This window comes from Mustela erminea, chromosome 14 (genome assembly GCF_009829155.1).
Source record: "Mustela erminea isolate mMusErm1 chromosome 14, mMusErm1.Pri, whole genome shotgun sequence".
Taxonomy (NCBI): domain Eukaryota; kingdom Metazoa; phylum Chordata; class Mammalia; order Carnivora; family Mustelidae; genus Mustela; species Mustela erminea.
The window spans coordinates 52,040,071-52,059,969 of NC_045627.1; the positions used below are offsets into that span (position 1 = coordinate 52,040,071).

The 19,899-nt window shown below is 50.2% G+C and overlaps 1 protein-coding gene across 7 annotated transcripts in view; it reads right to left on the minus strand.

Annotated features, from left to right (window-relative positions):
- VSTM4 (V-set and transmembrane domain containing 4) overlaps positions 1-10,255 on the minus strand; it is a 101,937-nt gene extending 91,682 nt beyond the window's left edge. For 6 of the 7 annotated variants that reach the window (XM_032312405.1, XM_032312401.1, XM_032312402.1 and 3 more), the window contains exons 1-2: positions 10,167-10,255; positions 1,970-2,368 (exon numbers count right to left, since the gene is read on the minus strand). In XM_032312405.1, coding sequence (XP_032168296.1) covers positions 1,970-2,368; positions 10,167-10,221 — 454 coding nt within the window. In that variant the 5' untranslated portion in view covers positions 10,222-10,255. Of the gene's footprint in view, positions 1-1,969; positions 2,469-10,166 lie in introns of those variants that run through there. The other variant, XM_032312399.1, reaches the window with a different exon arrangement.
- Positions 10,256-19,899: the final 9,644 nt, after the last annotated feature.

Genomic DNA, 19,899 nt, shown 5'->3' on the forward strand with positions numbered 1-19,899 from the left:
AAAGGGCCTGGGGAAATGGTGCCCCGGGAAGTTGGAGCCAGGGGCCTCTTCCCTGCCTTGAGCCTTGGGGAGAAGGACAGTGAGCCAAGCTTCCGCACTCTCCCCACAGCCTGGGACAGACATGTTCCAACCTAAACAAGCCAGTCTGCTTTCAAGTCATTTATGTAGAGTCATCTTTTCTTAACCTTCCTGGTGCAGTCCCCTTGAAGCCTACGTGGAATATTCTAGAAGGTATGGTCATCACTTTCTAAGGTTTCTGATCGTCCCGTTGAAAAACCACAGCCCTTCCCAGAAGCTGAGACAGTGCGAGAAGCAGGAGGCTCTGAGTTAGGGCAGAGGCAGCCCGGGAGGCCCAGCTCTGCTGTGAGATTAGAACCACTTCCAGGACCTGTGGGGGACGCGCGTGAGACCGACAGAGAGACAAGGGAAAGAGGAAGTGAAGGGAAGGGGAAGGAGGAGGGGAAGGAAGAATCAGAAATGGGAGGTCCAGGAGATGGAAATTAAAAGGAGAGGAAGAAGAAAAAAGAGGTTCAGAGAGTGGGAACAGGAAGGAGGGAGAGAGAAAGGGGCTTGGGGGAGGGGGGAGAAGGAGGACATTTCGAGTGAAACCTTATGAGCCACCTCAGGTTTGGGGAGCAAGTACCTAAGTAAATGTTCTAGAAGGAACCCATCTTCACTCCACGAAAGCAGATTCACATTAAATGTGAAAAGTGCAGATGACGGCACTTGAAGGCAAGGAACTTCTCATCTATTCTAATTGGCACAGAGACCTTACTACCAAGAGATGTAGTGTACAGTTCCAGAATATACTGTGACATAAACATAAAAAGGACACGTATAAAATCTTAGGTTTCAGAGCCAAGTGATATTCAGAGTGAATTCCCTCCTTGGCCCTTGGTTATCTGATGCATTTTTCTGTTTTCTGTGCCAAAAGATATATTTATACGAATAGTCATTTGTTTTCTTGAATGAATTTGCTTAGGGAGAAAAAATACACATTTCAGATAATGCATCATTCCCTGCTTAAGAACATTATAATGAGGAAACTCCAAAGGCAAATAAAGTTGTACTAACCACTCTCTCCATAAATTATCTGCTTTAACACGTCCCTTATTCATACAGGATATTAAAAATACTTCTTCTTCCATTAAAAAAAAAAAAAACCTTCACAACTGAGTTTTATCCTTTCAAAAAAAAAAGCTTATCAAAGCCACATCACTAATGCCTTTACTATTATATTACATGTATATAATAAGATTAGATTCTTTCTCACACTTGAGACCATCAGCTTTAGTTTGTGATCCTCTTAATCCTGTACCAGACCAAATTCAAGTTCAAAGCAATCAAAAATGTAATATTTAGCACACCGTAACTAGTCTTACTAAAACAGTAGAACATTTGTGATAAAATAATGATAACCTTCAAATGTGGGGCTTGGTAGATAAGATGTTCCAGAACACAGCCGATACCTCCTATCTTTCTCCAGGAAGAGTGGGCTACCTCTGGTCCTTTGCCCACTTTTGGATGAATTTCTCAGTGAGATGTTGCCAGGGACTTGGATCTGTTCCTCTGGGCAACAGATCAGAGCCACCAGCATGCCCTGCTCCCAGGCCTGGAAACTGACATCAGGATTTCCCGACGCAGGCCTCCCAGTCCAGCCCGAGCAACCAAGGCCACACGGATCTGAGCTGGAGGCAAAGCACACACACAGCCAGTCCAATCTTGTAGACATAAAGGTTTTGCCCAGGGCCATGTTGGGCAGGATGGGGCCAGGCACTTGCTAGCCCCAGTGTCCAAAAAAAGATCTGTCCTCATCCCCAAGCCTAGCTCACGTGGCTGTGGCCCACAGAGGCCAGGAAGATGCATTCTAGCCCAGCAGAGCCATCTGGGGGCCCCTATCTCACCAATTAGAGGAAGGACCACTGATCTGCGCCCCCCTTGTCTCCCCAAAGAGCAGAGGGGCCCTTACCTCTCATTTCCGTCGCTGAGGAACCGTTGGACCAGGCGGTCCACTTATTCCTGTGCTTGCTGATTTCCTGGACTTTGCAGACGTAATGCCCTTGATCTGCTGGCCGGAGGGTCAAAACAGAGAGCGTGTAGAGTGCCCCGCGCCTCTCCTCCAGGAGGCACAGCCTCTGCCGGAAGGCACTACGGCTGTAATTCCCATAGTACTGCACCACCCGGAGTTTGGTCATCTTAACCATCAAGGCTTCCTGGGCATTGGGGCGTGCGAAGAACCAGCGCACGGCCAGCAAGCTGTCCTTTCGTCTCTTCTGGGAGACATGGCAGAGAAGAGTGGCATTTTCCCCCTCCAGGTAGTCAACCACAGGCCCCGGGGACACGGTGACATTGAGGGCCCCACACACCTCTGCAGAGAAAAAAGGAAGATGATGAGCATGGCCGCCGCCTCTCTCTGGAAAGGACACACTGTCCGTCTTTTCTCCAGGAGCCATCTGTATGGCCAGAGGGGCAGGCCACCCTGCTCCCCTCCACGCTCCCTCTGTGCCTTTGTGGTGGACAGGAGGAGCCCTTCTGGAGCATGGCAGGGACAGGGGGTTTCTGTGGGCTTCCACAACCTCATCCATGGGACAGTCCCACCACATGAAAAGCCCCCGACCACTTGGCCCAGACATAGTTGAAAATGTTCTTCAATTAGTTGGTGACATTCAACACTTGGTAAATCTCTCATAAAGATTTGGGGTTTGGGAATCCCTTAAACATTTCCAGCGCACATCCCATCCACCAGCCTGCCTCCCAGGGTCCACTTCCGATCAGTTTCATCGCCTGCCTGAGACAGCAATGCTGTGGGTCCAGGAGCTGCCCTTCCAAGTCCCTTGCCCTGTCTCAGTGATTTCCACTGTAACCAAGGCAGAGCATCAGTGCTGGTCAGGAAGACATTGAACTAGGACCAAAGAGCTGGAACAGCAGAGGTTTCTCGGTGTCTTACTCTAAGTCTTTTGTAGACTTAGGGTCCACGGTCTCAGAGCTAGAGTGCAGGAACAAAGAATGAAGGAACCCAGGAACAGGGAGGAGGGAGAGAACCCCCCAGCAACTCAGAAGATGCTCCAAAATTCCAGACCTGTCTACTCCTTCCTGTCCTTTGTTTTTTGCTTTAGATCCACTCCAAGGTCTGCCCCTCCTGAATTGCCCTTCTGCCCCCCAAGGTGATTTTGGAGGGAGCCACCCCAACACCCACCCCAAGCAGCCAGACCAGCAGACCTCACACAGAGGCCTCCCCGCCGGAAGACTCACTACATGGTGACAACAGGGACTGAGCCGTGTGGCCATCCTGCCTTGGAGCTCACCGCTGGAGCCATCAGCTGGCAGGTGGAACCCAGAGGCTGTTTCCGAACAGGATGCACAGAACCTGATGGCCAGTGCGTCTTTACCCCGGGTCCCCCATCCTCCGTCTGCACTGCCAGCTGCCGAACCCCTGCCTGCCCCACCACACCAGCAGGGGGCCCTGGGGTCATCTTGAGCCACGGCTCTCAGCCCCAAATGTCACCTCTGATCACATGAAGGGGCTTGGGTCCTGATGTGAGGGTCAGCAAAAACTTTGAACTCTGGCCAACGCTGCAGGTGAGCAAGGAGGAAGGATGAAAAAGTGATCAGGAAAGTCCGGAACCTTCCACTGGGAAGAGGCCGTGAGTCAACAAGGTGAGGCCCTGTGTCTGTCTGGGTGGGAAAGGCTCCCAAGAAAAATATTCTTCACAGTAGAAGTCCAGGCAACAATCTCATCCTCCTAAATGGCTTCCACTGTTGAGTTCATAAATTGCATATGTTCAGAGAGAGGATGGAAGCGTCCACTTCCTCTCATTTTCTTTCCCAGCTCTCAGAAGCCAGGCCCACCAGGACACTCCAGCACACTCCAAGGTCCATCCTTAATCACCTCCATTAAGTACCTCTTGCCACGTAAGGTAACATTCACAGGTTCCAGGAGTTAGGACACAGACCTCGTCGGGGGCCATCATTCAGTTTTCCCACATCCTGATAATCTCTTGTTACCTTGAAAAACAGACGGTTATAAACTCACAAGAAAAAGGTTAGTGCTGGGCTGGACTGTCCTTGTGGAAAAGAATGAGACTGTCTCTATGGCCACAAACGACAAAGCCAGCCCTGGGACATACTTGGGGAACAAAGAGCATCAGCAACTAAGGAAAGTGTGGGTTCTCTAGTAACTATCTTCCTGTGACAGAAAGTGCTCATGTAGGACAAAAGAAGAGGAAATGCTCCCGCTGTCTCCCCTGCATCTCTCGTATCTGCCCTACACTGAGCCCAGACATGGTATTAAATTAGTCCAAGTCCCTCCAGACTGCTAAGGCCCTGTCTGACGTCCCCACGGGCCACAGCAGGGACACCAGGCTGACCCACTCCAGCAGCTGCCCCGGGGATCGGGGATCGGCAGACAGAGAGCAGCAGAGAGCTAGTGGCAGCTGGCTTCCAGAACTAAAGCCCAGCTTTACCCACCCCCACGGGCCCCCACTGGAGTCAAGCGGAGAACTGGGGAAGGCAGGAAATTGAAACAAGATGGGTGGGATGAGCGAGCCCAGACCCCACACCCCAGTCTCCTCCCATTAACGCTGGGTGAAGGAGGGATTATTTATAGTGACTGAAACCAGGAGAATGTGCCAAGTGCTCCGTCCCCATGGGAGGCCAGATTCCATCCTGGAGGCAAACGAGTAACCCTTCCACTTCTGCAGCTCAGACCAGGAGGCAGCAGCTCCCTGGAAAGCCAGTGGATGAACCGTCTGCCTAAAAGGACCCCTCCTTTTCTCTTTACCAAGGCACCTCTCCACCTTCATTTAGCCCTATATCCTCTTATAAATGGGCCAAGCAGGCTTCTCCCAGCAAAGTGCAAAGACCCTAATGTGCTCCCGAATTTATATGTTGGAAGCCCAAATCCCTACTCCTCAGAATGTGACAGTCTTTGGAGATAGGAGCTTTCTAGGGGTGATTAAGTTAAAATGAAGCTATTAGAGAGAGCCTTAATCCAACATGCACGATGTCCTTATAAGAAGAACTCTGGACATGGACACGTGGACGCACAGAAGTCTGCCCATGTGAGGACAGAGGGAGCACATGGCCATCTGCAAGCCAAATAGGGAGCCTCAAGAGAAACCAACCCTCCCGACACCTTGAACTCACACTTCAGGCCTCCAGGACTGCAGGGAACAAATATATGAGGTTCGTGGCACTTTGTTCTGACAGCCCTAGCAAGCCATACAACGTTGTTGATAGGAAGGCTCGTTTTGGCCACACGCCTGTCACCAACCAATATTTACACCCACCGTCAGCCCAAAAGCATGAGTTACTGAAATTCAGGGCCAAGGGCCCCTCAGAGGTGTAAAGCTTTGCTAGAGAACACAGGCTCTCAGTTGTCTTCAGGCCTGTGGTGAACCTTCCTTGAAAGCCAGGTGTTCCCAGTAGCACCCTTTCTTTGGCACTGGAGATGGCTAGTTGAAACCCAGCAAATAGCTCCTGTGCAGGCCTGAGTCGGGAGGGGGAAAATTGCCTAGCAGATGCCTAGCAGATGCCAGCTGAACTAGATATTTAGTTAAATACTAGAAAAGACAGCATCACTCGGCATCTGCCTCACTGCAGCCATCACCCCCCCAACCCCCACCCCCCACCCCCCACCCCCGCCCATGCTCAGCAGAGAACACAGCAGGTGGGAGCCAGGAGGGTAGGAAGCAAGGGCAACACCAACCAACGTATGGAGTCAGGCTGGCCAGAAGGCAGTGCCCGTGGGAGTCCAGGCCTTTCTCTTCTGGATCTGTCTGAATGACAGAGCATACACCCACCCTGCAGAGGGGCAGGCCAAGCAAACAAGGACCAAGCCAGCTCAAGAAGGGAGGATGAGGGTCACCCTCCAAGCAGGGCGGTCCCCCCTCTCCTGGCCTAGGATGGAGAATTGTCAAAAACCCTCACCCAGAGAAGAACTGAATTTCTTGCTTAGTGACCCTGCATTGCAGGGAACTGAGATGGGAGGTAGATTCCCCAACCTCCCCCCTGCCACCCCACACCCCACCCTGCCTCAGGCTCCTCTGTGCCCAGGGTTCCCACTTCCTCCAGCTTCTGTCCCAGCCTATGCTTTGTTCACTTAATCACTCAACAAATAACTTCCTGAGCAACAGCCTTGAGCCAGTCACTGCACAAAGAAGACAGCATTCCTAACCTCATGGACCTGAGGGTCCAGTGGGCAAGACAGACGATGCCAGGGAAAAACGACACAGGAGGAAGGACAAACAGTGTCACATGGTACAGAGAAAAGTTGCAAGGCTTTTAAAAATCAGGGCAAGGTCCCGATCTAGACTGTGGGGTCAGGGAAGAAGGAGACTCTTGGGAAGTGACCGTGAGCTAAATGCTGAGGTGGCGTTAATGACATAAAATTCAAGAGAGCAGGGGAACCTGTGTGGTTCAGTGAGTTAAGCATGTGCATTCGGCTCCGATCATGATCCCAAGTTCCTGGGATCGAGCCCCACATCCAGCTGCCTGCTTCTCCCTCTCCCTCTGCCTGCCACTCCCCCTACTTGTGCGTGCTCTCTCTCTCCTTGTCATATAAATAAGTAAATAAATAATTTTTTTTTTAATTCAGGAGAATAGAAAGGAGTGACCTTCCTGGGAGAGAGGGAGTGCCACCTGTGCAAAGACCCTGAGGCACAAGGAAGGTAGTGCAGGGCAGAGGGAGAAAGCACAGCATCATCTGGTGAAGGGCACTATGCAATGGCCCAGAAAGCCACCGGGCCTGCTGGTAGATCTCAGGAGGGAACTTTCTACTTCAATAAGGACCCCTCTGAGGCCAGTTCTTAAAGGAGGAATACGACAACATGGGCAGGGAAGAGGCTGAATGAAACAGAGCAAACGGGATTCTGGCCACAAGGATCCTTCCCCCAAGTGGGCTGGGCACTGGGATTCTCACGGCCCAGCCTTTCGCAGAGGCTTAATGGGGCTCGGCAGAGAGCTGGGGGTGGCTGGGGTTCAGCCAACCCCAGCTGGGAGAGCTGGGGTTCAACAGAGCAGGGCTGGAAACTTGGTGCTATTAGGTGTGAGGCCCTAAGAACCTCAGTTTCCTCCTCTGAAAATCTAGAAAATGATGCCTGGCAAGGTGAGTGTCAGCTCCAACGAGGAAACACCTTCAAATACTAATATTCATCTTAAGCTCTGAAAGCCAGGCAGGAGAAGGCAACAGAGAGTGACACGTGCCGACCTGTGAGCAGGGCGGGCTTCCGGGGTGTGTGAGATCCACAGTCATCCGGGACCCTGCACTGGCAGGGGCCCACTGCTGGGTTCCATCTCTGTTGTCACTCTCTAGAAGTTTTGAATCAGGGACCACGCATTTTCATGTTGCACTGAATCCCACAATCTATGAATTAAATTCCTGCGGAGAGGATTTCTGGGGTCTAACCCTCTTGCTCCCTTTTGTATACCGTCGTGAGGACGACTAATGCAGCGCTGAAAACAGCTTAAAAGTACATCCCTCCAACAAACAGTATACAACCTACTCATCTAGTATAAAGCCTGGGCCTCTCCCTCCAGCCCTGGCCACGCAGTGGAGGAGGGCAATTTCCAGCTGCAGGGAATTGTAGGACTTCTAACAGAAACAAGGCGCCCACATGGCCTGGGACCCAGACAGGGGTAGGGCCACCAGCGATGTGTTGGTGACTCTGTGCCCCGCGCTCCTTCTCTGTCCTGGAGAAACGGCTCCCACTCGCTCAGATCATTCCTCTCGCTGCTGCCCTGAATTTTATGCCTTTAACTCCAACTCAGCCTTCAGGGCCCCAGGGTCTCCTTCTTCCCTGACCCCACTCGGCCAGAAGTTTCTGCATTTGGAGCACTGGGTGTGGTGCATAAACAATGAATTTTGGAACACTGAAAAAAAATTTAAAACAAACAAACAAACAAAAATAATGCAAACGGTAGGTATCGATCAGCAGCAAAAATCTCATTCTTATCAAAAAGATAGCCTGAACTCCTGGCAAATAGATCTTTGAAAGAAATACAATTGTATTATTTAAAAGCGCATGGCACTGGGAGCCTGTACGTATCATGCACTAAGCAGAGGCGCTACCAGACCTAGCCTATGGGCTATGGCACTCACATTAACCCATCACCTGAAAATAGCTGTCATCCGGGACAAACACAGGACCCTGACCAATGACAAAAGCTACCATGAGCTGCGTGTGAACTCCAGGTCAGGCGTTGTTCCAAACACTTTAGGTTTATCTGGCCGATTGATCCTTGTATCATGTTTATCCTCATTTTCTGAAGACACTAAGCCCACTGGTCAAGCACACAGAACTCAGCAGAGCTGGAATTTGAACACAGGCCATCTGGCTTCAAAGCAATTCTCAACCACCACTCCGAACCACAGCTTGGCCTTTAGGAAATATTTTGCCCCTCCGTTTCCTTTCCTGTAAAATGAGGGGTTGGACCAGGTGATGGCTAAGGCCCCCCTTTGCCCCCAAAACAAGAAGTAGGAAAGTGCAGCAGCTAAGAGTCGGGACCTATGTGTAAGGCGGCTCTCTGCCAGGTCCGCCGTGGGGGTTCGTGGCCAGGGGTCGTGGGCAAATGCTCAGCAGGGGGAGGCATTCAGCCTGTGCCACACAAGCAGGACTGTCGTGATGAGCTACCACATGGCCTTGGACACAGCCAGGGCACACTCTAAAGGACCCCAAACCGCAGCTCTCAAGCCTTTTGACGTCTCCTGAAAACATAAAAATGTCCTTGACTACCCCACCAACCGGCAAAGTCACTCTCTGGGGATGCCCTCCTTGATAACACCCGTGATCAAGGTGGTCAGGGAGACTGGAGGGGTGAGGTTGGGGACCGTGGGCCTCCTGTTTGCTGCTGGCTACTCCACCAGAGCTGTCTTGGTCCAACCACCCCAATCAACGCCCCAGTCAAACCTCCAGTCACAGCGGGTCAAGACAACGACAAGGATGACAAAAGCATTTCCCACAGCACCGATTTCAGATTCGGTGCTCTGGACGCCAGGGGACGACGGGTGAATTTCTGCCCACTGTGATCCAAGTTCTTCCTGCTCAGACTCTGACCTATGCTGGGTCAGATGCCAGCTCCTCCACTTGGTAGCTGTGTCACCCTTGGAAAATCACTTAATTCTGAGCATCAGCTTCCTTATTGACAAAACACACCTTCAACGGAATGAGCAAAGGCTAGCACCAGGCTCCCGGGGTTCAAATCCCTGCTCCACAACTGAAAAGACCTGTCTCTTAAGCCAAGCCGATTTCTGGGCCTGGGCCTCAGTTTCCTCGTTTATAAAATGGGCATACTAACAGCATCTCCTTCAGATTACTGGCAAATTGAGTTAATGTTTTCAAAGCAGCTGGATATATATATATTTGATTTTTGTCGTGATTAATTTAAAGTGCTGCTGTGATTAAATGAGATCATATGTAGCGGGACACCTGGCACCCAACAGGCACCCAGGAAATGTAAGAGCCATCGAAACAGTCATTGTTAACTATTATTCTAGCCAACGTGGACTTTCCAGCTCCGAGGCAGGCGGGCAGGGCTCGGGGAATCAACTTAGAAACGAGAGCAGCAACCCCAAGAGAGCCGGCAGTGCAGGTAGGGGCTTTCCTAAAGCAGGGTGCTCCGGGAAAGGGTCCCACTTCTTCCAGGCGCTGACACGGTGTCTCGCTCGGCCTGCTCTCACAAGCCGCGCGCGGACAAGCCCCGCGTTGCCGGGGCACATCCAGCCCCTCCGAAAACTCTCCGCAGAAGTAGAGGAAAGTTGCTGCTAGTCCAACCTGCCAACTCTTGTTGGTCCTGGCTGTCCTGGAGAAAGCAAGCAAGCAAACTAACAGCTAGGGCCGGCGCGCCCCTGGTTCAGTCTAGCCCCCTAAGGCCCGGCCCCGGGAGGGCGCGGGGGCTGTGGCGAGTGCCCGCGTAGCCCCGGGGCCCTGGCGGAGGCAGGAAGGGGCCCCGCACGGCGGCCGCTGGGAGCCGGGAAGGCGCCGCCGCGCTCCGCGGGGCTGGCGCGGCTACAGCTACCCGCGGAACCCTGGCCCCGCCGGGCGCGGACGGGGAGGGGGCGGCCTGGGAGGCGGCAGGGCCTCCCCGCCAGGCCCCCGGCCCAGAGCTCCGGCCTCCCCGGCGCGGGCTGCCCTCGCCCCACCCGCGCGCCCCGGCCCCGCCGCGCTTACCCGGGGCCGGAGCCCGCGCCAGCAGCACGGCCGCCGCCAGCGCCAGGAGCCGCATCTCCCCGCCGCCGCCCGGCGCTGTGACGCCCCAGCAGCGCCGCCGCCCGCCCGGCCCCGCCGCTAGCCCGCCCCGTGCCGCGCCCGCCCCCGGCCCGGGCCCCGGCCCGCCCCTCCCGCTGGCCCCGGGCTGTTGGGTGCCGCGTGACACAGGGGGCCAGGAGGGCCCCCCTGCCATCGGCTTGCCCAGCGACCTGTGGCTGGCTCCTTGTCGCCACCCCCACTTCACAGATGAGAAAACTGAGGTTCTGAGAGGGGATCGCTGGACGCCGGGAAGGCACAGATGGAGTGGGCTTCGCGGCCCCTTTGCATCACCCACGGTTATTGCTACGGGGAAAGATGCTTGGAGTTTGGGGCTGTTGGGACGGGGGTGGGGGGGTGGGGGGTTGCGGCCACCAAATGAGGTGGCTGCTGGAACCTGAGGCTAACCGGATTCCCAGCGTCCCTCCACAGGGAGTCAAGGAGCAGCTGAGGGAGGAAAAAGCCCTCTTCCGCTGCCCTGAACTGGGTGTGGGAGGTGTCAGGAATGAGCTGGAAAATCCTGGAGAACTGAGAGGGTCCACAACAGGTAAGTTCAGAGTGTGTGTGGACACTGTTAAAACCAATGACCACTCAGAGTCCACTCAGCCACAGCCTGGGCTAAGTACTTTGTGCCATGTTACTGAATCCTGGCACTGTCAGACCCCAGGACAGTTCCTTAATCTCCATGCCTCCATTTGTTCCATCTGTGCAGTGGGGAAATAGGCACTTCCATCATGGGGTGTTTGATATCAAGTGAGACAGCTCCAGTTAAGGCACAACCCCTGACCCCTGGCCCATGAATGTCAGTTATCACTGCAATTGTCATTATAGATAACGAAGCTGAGTCAGAAAGACGAAAGAGCTGACTCAGTCACACAGCGAGGGAGTGGGGACAAGGTCCCTCAGCCCAGGTCACTCTGAGCCAATACCGGTCTCCTCGCCATGGTTCTAAACTTGGGGTCTGAGCCCAACTGGTATGTTTAGTCCAGTATCTCTAGAGCAAGAACAGTATATATTAGCTATGTTCTCTATGTGTCTGTCAAGGGCGGTCTTTGTGGGGAAAAGGTGAGTCCTGCTTGGCAGTGGACCCCTACAGAAGAACAGGGTCCCCACTCCTTCCCTGTAAGGACAGAAGAGGGATGGGGAAAGTGTGGAGAGAGAGGTGGTGGTGCCCCCTGGTGCTGAGCCACAAGGCTTGTCCCAGAGGGACCATCCACAGCCCCAGTGGGTACAAGACCAGTGGGTACAAGCCTTTGTGATCTTTCCAAATCCCAGACACTTCATGGGGCTCCTGGTCCCCAAGGACTTTTCTAGCTGGGAGACGGTTCCATAGAGCAGGCCCCTGCAGTGACTGGACCCATCGTCAAGGTAGCCAGACTGGAGGGAGCGGCCCCCCACTGCTGAAAAAATGTCCCGAGCAGTCGGTGGTAAGCTGGCTGCAAGGTCTCTGGGTCTGAAGCCAAGGACAAGAAAGAAGTAAGGATGAGAACTCATGTCCAACTGGATCCATCACCCCAGGCAAATATTCCTAGGAGGCTTCCAGACCAGAGCTTGGAAACTGTAAGTAAATAAGCCTCGTTCCCCCTCCCTGTGAGGTCCCAGGCTCCATTTTTCAGATTAGTAAACTCAGGCTCAAAAAGAGGACTGCAGACCTGCCCAGGGCTTTGTGGGCCCCCAAGTGTCTGACATGCGACCCTGCCTTTGTGTCGGAAGAAGAGTGTTGGCTCTGAAAGCCAACCAGCACCTGACCCTGGGTGACAGTGCGGGGTTCTTTGGCGATGTAATATCTCTGCGCTTTACTTTCCAGATGAAGGCGACGAATGTAAAATGGCATGTCCACGTGACCGTCCAGGATGTGGACAGTGAGCTAAGGGGGTGGCAGGACTGCTTGGTGTCTGCTGTGACCTCCCTTCACACTTCGTGCTTGCAATTTACTCTTCTAGTCAGTGGAAAGTAGAAGGAGCCCCTTATACATTGAGTGGATATTCAACCCAGCATTAGACTTAAGTGCCCACTCTTCGCTTTGCTTTCTCTGGTGCTATGCTGGAGATTTGGGGCTGGAAAGTGCTTTTTGTGTGCTACTGTGATATGTGACATTGTTCTGTTTTCAACCGTGTACTCTCTTAGTACTTTTCAGTTTCCCAAATAATCTACCAGACCATCTTGGTAAGATCTGTGCTGCATGGCACAGGAATGGGAAAATACACCCATTTCCGATGGGAGAAGGAATCAGCGACCCAGAGGAGATTAGATATTTCAGTTGGCTCTGGACCACAGTAGCAAAGGCCCTCACCCTGCCACCTGCCTACTCCCTCACCAGCTTAAGATGTGAAAATCCTCCACTGACGTATTTGTCCATCCCCTGACTCTATCAGGTCTGACTTAGAATTAGAAGAATAATACTGTTTTGAATTAGAAGAATTAATACTGCAAGCCAATTATTTTTTTAATTACCTCTTTTGAGAATCCCTATCTGGAGTTTCCAGATGAGGATCCAGACTATTCTAAAGTGGATACAGGTCCCTGTGGACACTGAGCGATGTGGAAGCCCTCCTCAGCTAATCTGGATTCTATCAGTCACCACCAAAAGAATCTTAGAAATCCAAATTCCCTCAAAATATCTGGTCTCTCCTCTTTCCTTACACAGTCGTCTTCTAAAACCTGGGTCTGAGATGAGAGTATGGCATGGTTCAAGAATCAGCTTGATTTCGTGTACAGCAACTATATCCCTAAATTAAAGCACCAAGGAAAAGTAAACACCCCCTTCTATGGTGTTTGGGCAGATTTCTGGGTTGCTTTTTCAGTCTGGGATTATACGAGTAATTTTTGAGATTTCCTCCTTATGGCTTGCCAGCATTTCACCCCCAAAAGCAGTCAGTTGCACACTTGAACTATCACAGGGAGGGAATGAACAAGGAGTGGATTTTGGATTAAAAGGGTTTTAGCTCTAACTGATGGGGTTGGAGGAAGGGTATGAAAGAAGAGATCATGGTTACAGGGGGTGCGTCCATCCAAGCAGAAGGAAAAGCCATGAACTAGCAATGGTGGAACTTCCACGAACCCTGCAGCATTTTGTCCCCTTTGAGACTTGGAACGGGCTGTGAGGCGCACTGGGTATTTATTCCCTAAAGGGAAGGAATGTGAGGTTGTAAGCCTGACAGTAGATCTATATAGAAAGAGCTTCTGCAAACCAATCTCACTGGTGACCCTGATAAACTGGGATCATTCCATGACTTTAGCATTGACTATGAGCTTTGTACTAGGGACTCTGCAAGCTGGCTGGATGCAGAGAGAAGCGGACCCAGATTCTAGAAGTCTCCAGAAGGAAAGGACTGGAATGAAAGAGGGATAAAGAACTAGATGTGTTATCTATATCTCTGACCACAATAGAGACCTTGCCCACTTCCTCTTCCTATCTGCTGGAAACAGGAAACATTCACATGAAGGTAGCCCTTGAACTGAACTTGGAAGGACACTGGGAGAGTCCTCCAAAAAGGGGGTAAGGGGCTTGTTCCAGGTGAAGGAGCAATGTGTGTCAAAGCACAGAGGCTAAAGTGTGTCAAAGCACAGAGGCTATGAACTTTCAAAGTTCATAGATGGTTTCTGGGGACCTAGAAAAGCAGTTGTGTCTGGGAAGTGAGATGTAGACCCAGGAGTTTGAACTTCAAATCAATAGTGGTGGTTCCCACTGAAGGAGAGGAGATGTCACAAGGGTCCCCTTGGAACCACAGAGCAAGGGACTGCTAGGGAAGAGCAGGTTTGGAGGAAGGGGCTATATGGAGCCTAATATGTCCAATACCATTGATAGGAGATCCATGAGAAATACTGAATTCTAGGATCTCTAACTCACAATGAAAGTAGAAGCAGGGAAGGACAACTGATTCATCCTCGAGCCTACACGGGATGCCTTGGGAATAAATGCCACTGCCAAAGGGTTAGTTCTCTGAGATAAGGGGAGCTCCGAGTACTGAGCTCTTAGAAACGCAGTCCTGTGCAGTGCACAACACGTGGTAAGTCATTGATCAGTATTTCAGGGGTGCACCAGGCCTCTTTTCCCGGCTTGTAGATGGCCTGTGTCTTCCCATGGTGTCCTCTCTGTATGTGTGTCTGTGTCCTAACCTCCTCTTCTTACACATATAGGACTGGGACCCACCCTAATGACCTCATTTTAACTTAATTGCCTCATAAAGACCCTATCTCCAAATACAGTCAATTTCCAAGGTATTGGGGTTTCGGACATCGACATACAAATTTTGAGGACCACAGTTTGGCTCCTAACATAAAGGAAGGAGAGAGGGAGAGGGGAGATAGGAAGGGCAGGTGATTTTTTTGAGAGAGCCGCCAAACAGGAAGCTAATAGGGGAGCTGGCAAAGAGAGATGGGGGGAAGCCAGCAGATTGTGCTGTGGTCTCCCACTCCCACCACCAGGCCCAGTCTCTGAGAGTCTGATAGTCTCGACTATCAGAGAGAGGCAACTAATCCCAAAACAAAAGGCAACAGGAGAATCAAGAAAAACCCCTAATCTTCTCATGCTGACCTGGAATTAACAAAGAGTAGTTCCGGAAGAGATATCTCTTTGACACATCCCGGTGTTTGTAAATAACAGGCTTTACTGGGCCAGGGGGATCTGGAGTGGGGAGCAGCTTTCATGCCAGAACCCTGCCAAGAGGTCTCCACCGAGCCCCTGAGCCTTCTGTCATACCCCACAGTGTTCACACCGGTCCCGCTCTTCCTGCTGCGTTGGCACTATGCCCCCTCGTGCTTCGGACTGGCCAATCAAAGAAGTCTCAGTGGAGCTTAGTAGAGCCTGTCCTAAGGGACATGACCTGTGGCTCTAGTCACTGGGCAGTGTGACCCCCCAGGAGTGCTTTGGGCACGTGTAGGGCATTTTTGACTGTTACAACAATCTTGGGGTGTGGCCACAACTGACATCAGGGAACTGGGCTCTGATACAATGCCTTAAAGGGTAATAGGCCATCCTGCACCCAGGTACCAGTCTGCACAAAATACTAGTAGTATCCTCGCCAAGAGATTGAGAGACAAGGGGAAAGGAAGTTGTTGATACAGTACTCTGGGGCAATCGATGCCTTCTGGGATTTTGTGAGAGGAAGGTTGACAAGATCCAGAATCCTGTCCAAATACAAAATGGCCATTGATTGTCTTATGCCAACTCCAGGACAGCATGCTCTTCGGCACCCACCTTGCATGCAGCTCTCAGGTTAGGCATCTGTCAGCCCAGACTCCCACCGCCAGCCTGGCTTTGCCTTCACACCTACTCTGCCCCTGCAGAGGGAGGCTACATCCCTTGGGAGTCAGCAGGGCTGGCTAAGTGCTGCTCTTAGCTACCCTCGACCTTGACGGAGAACAAACCAGGAAAATCAGATTCAGATTGCTCATGTTCCTCCCAAACACTGGCTCACTCAGAGCACCAGGGTTGAACAAGGGGGAAACCGGGCGGGTAGCTACAGGAGGAGCCCAGGCAACTGCTGGACAGAAAGCTCTGGTCTCCATCTCAGGTAAGCCAGGTTGTTCGGCTCAGGTTTCCCGGCTGGAGGAGGGTAGGATACAAGGAGCTAGTTCTTTGTGCAGCAACTGTGGTAACTTGCCGAGGCAGAGAAAGCTGAGGCTACCCAGTGAGCAAGAAGACAGCCCATCTTTCCCGCCCTTTTACTCCCCTACCTGCACATATACATGTACCCCATCCCACACATGGATGGATGGGGACTGAGAACTCTCTTCCTGGCCCCCAGTCCGCAGCAGGTGAGGGCCAACATCTGGCCCCACTCCTCTTCCACAGTTCCACCCAACTGCATTTCCATGCCCTCAGGAAGTTTCTCTGACCCTGTAGCAAACTGACGAATTACTTCATGCTGTTTTTGTCTTAGTATGTGAGCTTTGCAAGGATATTTTTATTGTAGTACAGAAGGAAAAATTTTAAGTCGATGAATGACTCTCTGATGATGAAATTGCTGACTCGTTAACCAGCCTCTCAGAAGAGCTTGTGGGGACAAGTGGTGAGGTCTCGGGGTGGGGGGACCCTCTTTCTCTGTTCATTAGGATAGCCTTTGTTCTAGAAATGCAGAGTCCCAGTCTTAGCTTAACTTGGAATGTCTGGAATAATTGCCCCTCAAGGACACAACTGGACTTTCAAGATTCTCAGCATATCCAAGTCCTCATTGTCCCTGTGCTCAGCTCCTTTGCTGGACATCCATCACCTCCTCCAGGAAGCTCTCCAAGCCCCCAAAGTCTGTTGGGTCTTCTCTTCCAAGCCCCTATGGTTTCCTATACAAACCTCTATGTGCAACATCATTAATACTTAAGTGAATGTCCCTGTTTGATCCCCAAGGCCAGACACTGGTTCTCAGTCATCTCTATGTCCCTGTTGCTTGAGCCCAGCTCTGGGGCCTGAGTGGGAGTAACCGGTGAATGTCTATGGAATGAAGGACATTCTACATGAGTGCTCTCTGGTTTTTCTCCTGGGAAAAACATGAGCAACCCCAGGGCTTTTAATGTCATTGAATTCTTGAAACTTTAGGAAGATCTATAAAAAATTTTAAAGCATGTGGATAATCTGGGTACCTTATAAACCCCGTGTGGCACACGAGTCTTACACCCTAGTTCGCATTAGGCTGGCAATCAGGACCACCTCAAGTGGATGAGTTTATGTATCCATAGTGTCCACACTGGGAGACTGTGTCATCTCTGCCCATGACAGTGAGAACCCGTCTCCCACAGAGGAGTCAGCCTCCCATTGAGTCCCATAGGCAAGTGGATTTTACAAACACTCAGCTCAACAGTCACATAAAATCAGTGCTGTTAGTTTGAGTTTTTATGGCTGTTGTCACTGTATTTAATTTATAAATGCATGCTTATTTTATACTTGTAAACAACTATCAATCTGAATGTTTACATGAGTGAATTTTTTCAGCTGCCATAATTTAAGCCAACACGGATGTGTAAGAAGGTTCTGTGCTTTGCAAGGAAACTACTCAAGTTGGAGAAAATACTGCAATGGGGCATTCTCACTCCCTTCTCCTAAGACCGAAGGCAGCTCAGTCTGCGGTGCTGGGTGAGCACTGGGAGAGGCGTCAGGAAGGCTGACAGAGCCTAATGTTCATGGTTTCCATCCCACCCTGTCCCCTGACCTTATCTCCAGGTCCTTGTGCTCTGCTCCGAGCCCAGTACAGCAGGGCCCAGGGCTGAGTGGCATGCACCACAGGCTCACACACTCACAAGCTCATACCCACACGCATGGACACATAAGATCTGGCTCCTGAGCTCTAGATGTAGTATTTTCATAAACTGTTTATTCCATCTTCCCTACAGCTCAGCACACCCAAGACCCCATTTTCCCTGTGCCCAGCCCATCTGCTGGTGGGGCCTCAGCTCCATTACACTGGGTGGGGAAGCATTAGAGGCATAGAAGAAAATCAGAGAAAACACACTGGGCTCTCTTAATTCCCACACCACTGTGCACTCATGCACCAGATTCATTCTGCCAAACCCTCTGACAGATGCCCAAAGCCCTCAGAGTCCTAGGGGCTGGTAGGACACTCTGTGTTTGTCCAAAGTCAACTGGTTTTTTCCCAAATGTATTTATGCCTTTCTGGGCATTTAAATCAATAAACCTTGATTAACCACTCATTCTGTGCTTGCTCTTCTAAGGACCTGGGACGCAGAAGGCTCCCCGCTGGAAACATGGACTTTTCTGGCTTCTGCCTTCCTGTCTCTAATTCCTCATCAGCATCTGAATTATTTCCTAGGTCTGCCTAACAATATACTACTTTTCTTAAAATTCTGGAGGCCAGAAGTCTGAGATCAAAGTGCCTGTAGGACCAGTATTTCTGAAACTCTCTGCTTGGCTTCTAGATGACCATCTTCTCCCTGTGTCTTCCTCACATGCTCTTACATCTGTGTTTTAATCTACTCTTTTTAAAAGACAGCAGTCAGATTGGATTAGAACCCACACTTGTAACTTTATTTTACTGTAATTACCTCCTTAAAGACCTTATCTCCAAATAAGGTCACATCATGAGGTTCTGGGGGTTAGGACTTCAACACATGAAAATGGGTGGTACACAATTCAGCCCATAATAGCATCCATCACTGAGCACCTCAGTGCCATCTTTGATGGGACCTCCATCCTTTTCCACCAGCCTCTGACCTGGACCCCCTTTGTGATGTCACATTCCGCAGTCAATGTATTCCTTAATATCTGCCATTCCTCTCTCTCTACCCTTTTGTCTCCCTTCCCCAACTTCTTTTTCCCTTTGTCCTCTTGCACAGCCTTTGGGTCTCCCTTCAGGGCCCTGTTTGTAGGGCCCTTGATTCCTTTCCCAGCTTCACTGTGTTTACTCCTTCCTTCAACTGAGCTCCCACCCTGGTTCTCTTTCAAGATCTCCCTCTCACTCAGAGCTTTCATCAACCGCCATAAGTCATAAGGACATACCACAAAAAGAGCTTTGTAACATAACTCTCTTGAGTTGGCTGGGTCCTTCTCCATTACAAATTAGTCTTAGAATGAAAGCTAATGTCATTTGCAAGGACCAAGGAGTGTGATGTTAGAAGTTGGGGTTCTTCAAGCTTGTAGACCACAAATGTGGACAGGGGAGGCCCCCAAGGTCACTTCTCACCTGAAGTAATTTTTTTAATTACATTTAAATTCAATCACATTTAATTTAAATGATTAAATGTTTCCTTTTACTACAAAAGCCACACTTCCTCATCTAAAAAACTTTAAAAATAATGTGCATTCCAGAGAAAAAATTTATCAATAATTATCAACTAGAGGTAATCACATCGACATTTCACAATACTTAACATTAATATCTGCCTATCTAGTGAATGGAGCATTGTCTATGTTATTTCCTAATTAGCCACACCTAATTCACAAGAAAGCTTTCGATATCCACTTTGTGTCTCAGCCCTTTACCTCTTTAATGATCTCAAGTTAATTCATTTGCACTTACAAGGTAACTATATTGTCTTCTTCCAAAAATGGAGATATTTTTGTCCCTTATTTATGTTTCATGTTTTTATTGAATTTAATTTCCAGGATATTAAATAAAAATTTATATTTTTCTATTTCCTTGTGCTTTGGTCTCATATCTAAGAGACTATTGCCTGACCCAACATTGTAGAAATTTATACCTTTGTCTTCCTGTAAGAGCTTTATAGTTTTAACTGCTACATTTAGGTCTTTTTCATTTTAATGTTTACATATGATGTGAGGTAGGGATCCAACTTCACTTTTTTGCATATAGATATCCAGTTGTCCCAGCACTATTTGCTGAAAAGATTATTCTTTCCCCCATTGAATTATCTTGGCATCCTAGTTGAAAAAATTCTATTAGCTATTATTTTGTTGTTTACAAATGATATTGATGTATTCACTGTTTTAGTGCCGTCTTTGTCAGGCATTGTTACCAGGTTTCCATAATTGTTATAAAATGAGTTGCATCTTTTTTTATGGTTTGGGAAAACAAAAGGTCTAAAGTGGTTAAACATTTAAAATGTTTGAGGTCCCTTGAGTCCCCTGGAGGAGTTCTCCTTACCCACCCTGATACTTACCTTATTTGGTGGCAGTCCCAGGTTTTTACAAAGTGATGAGTTTAAACCACAAATGAATACTGAACTCAGCTGAGTTTAAGCTATACTT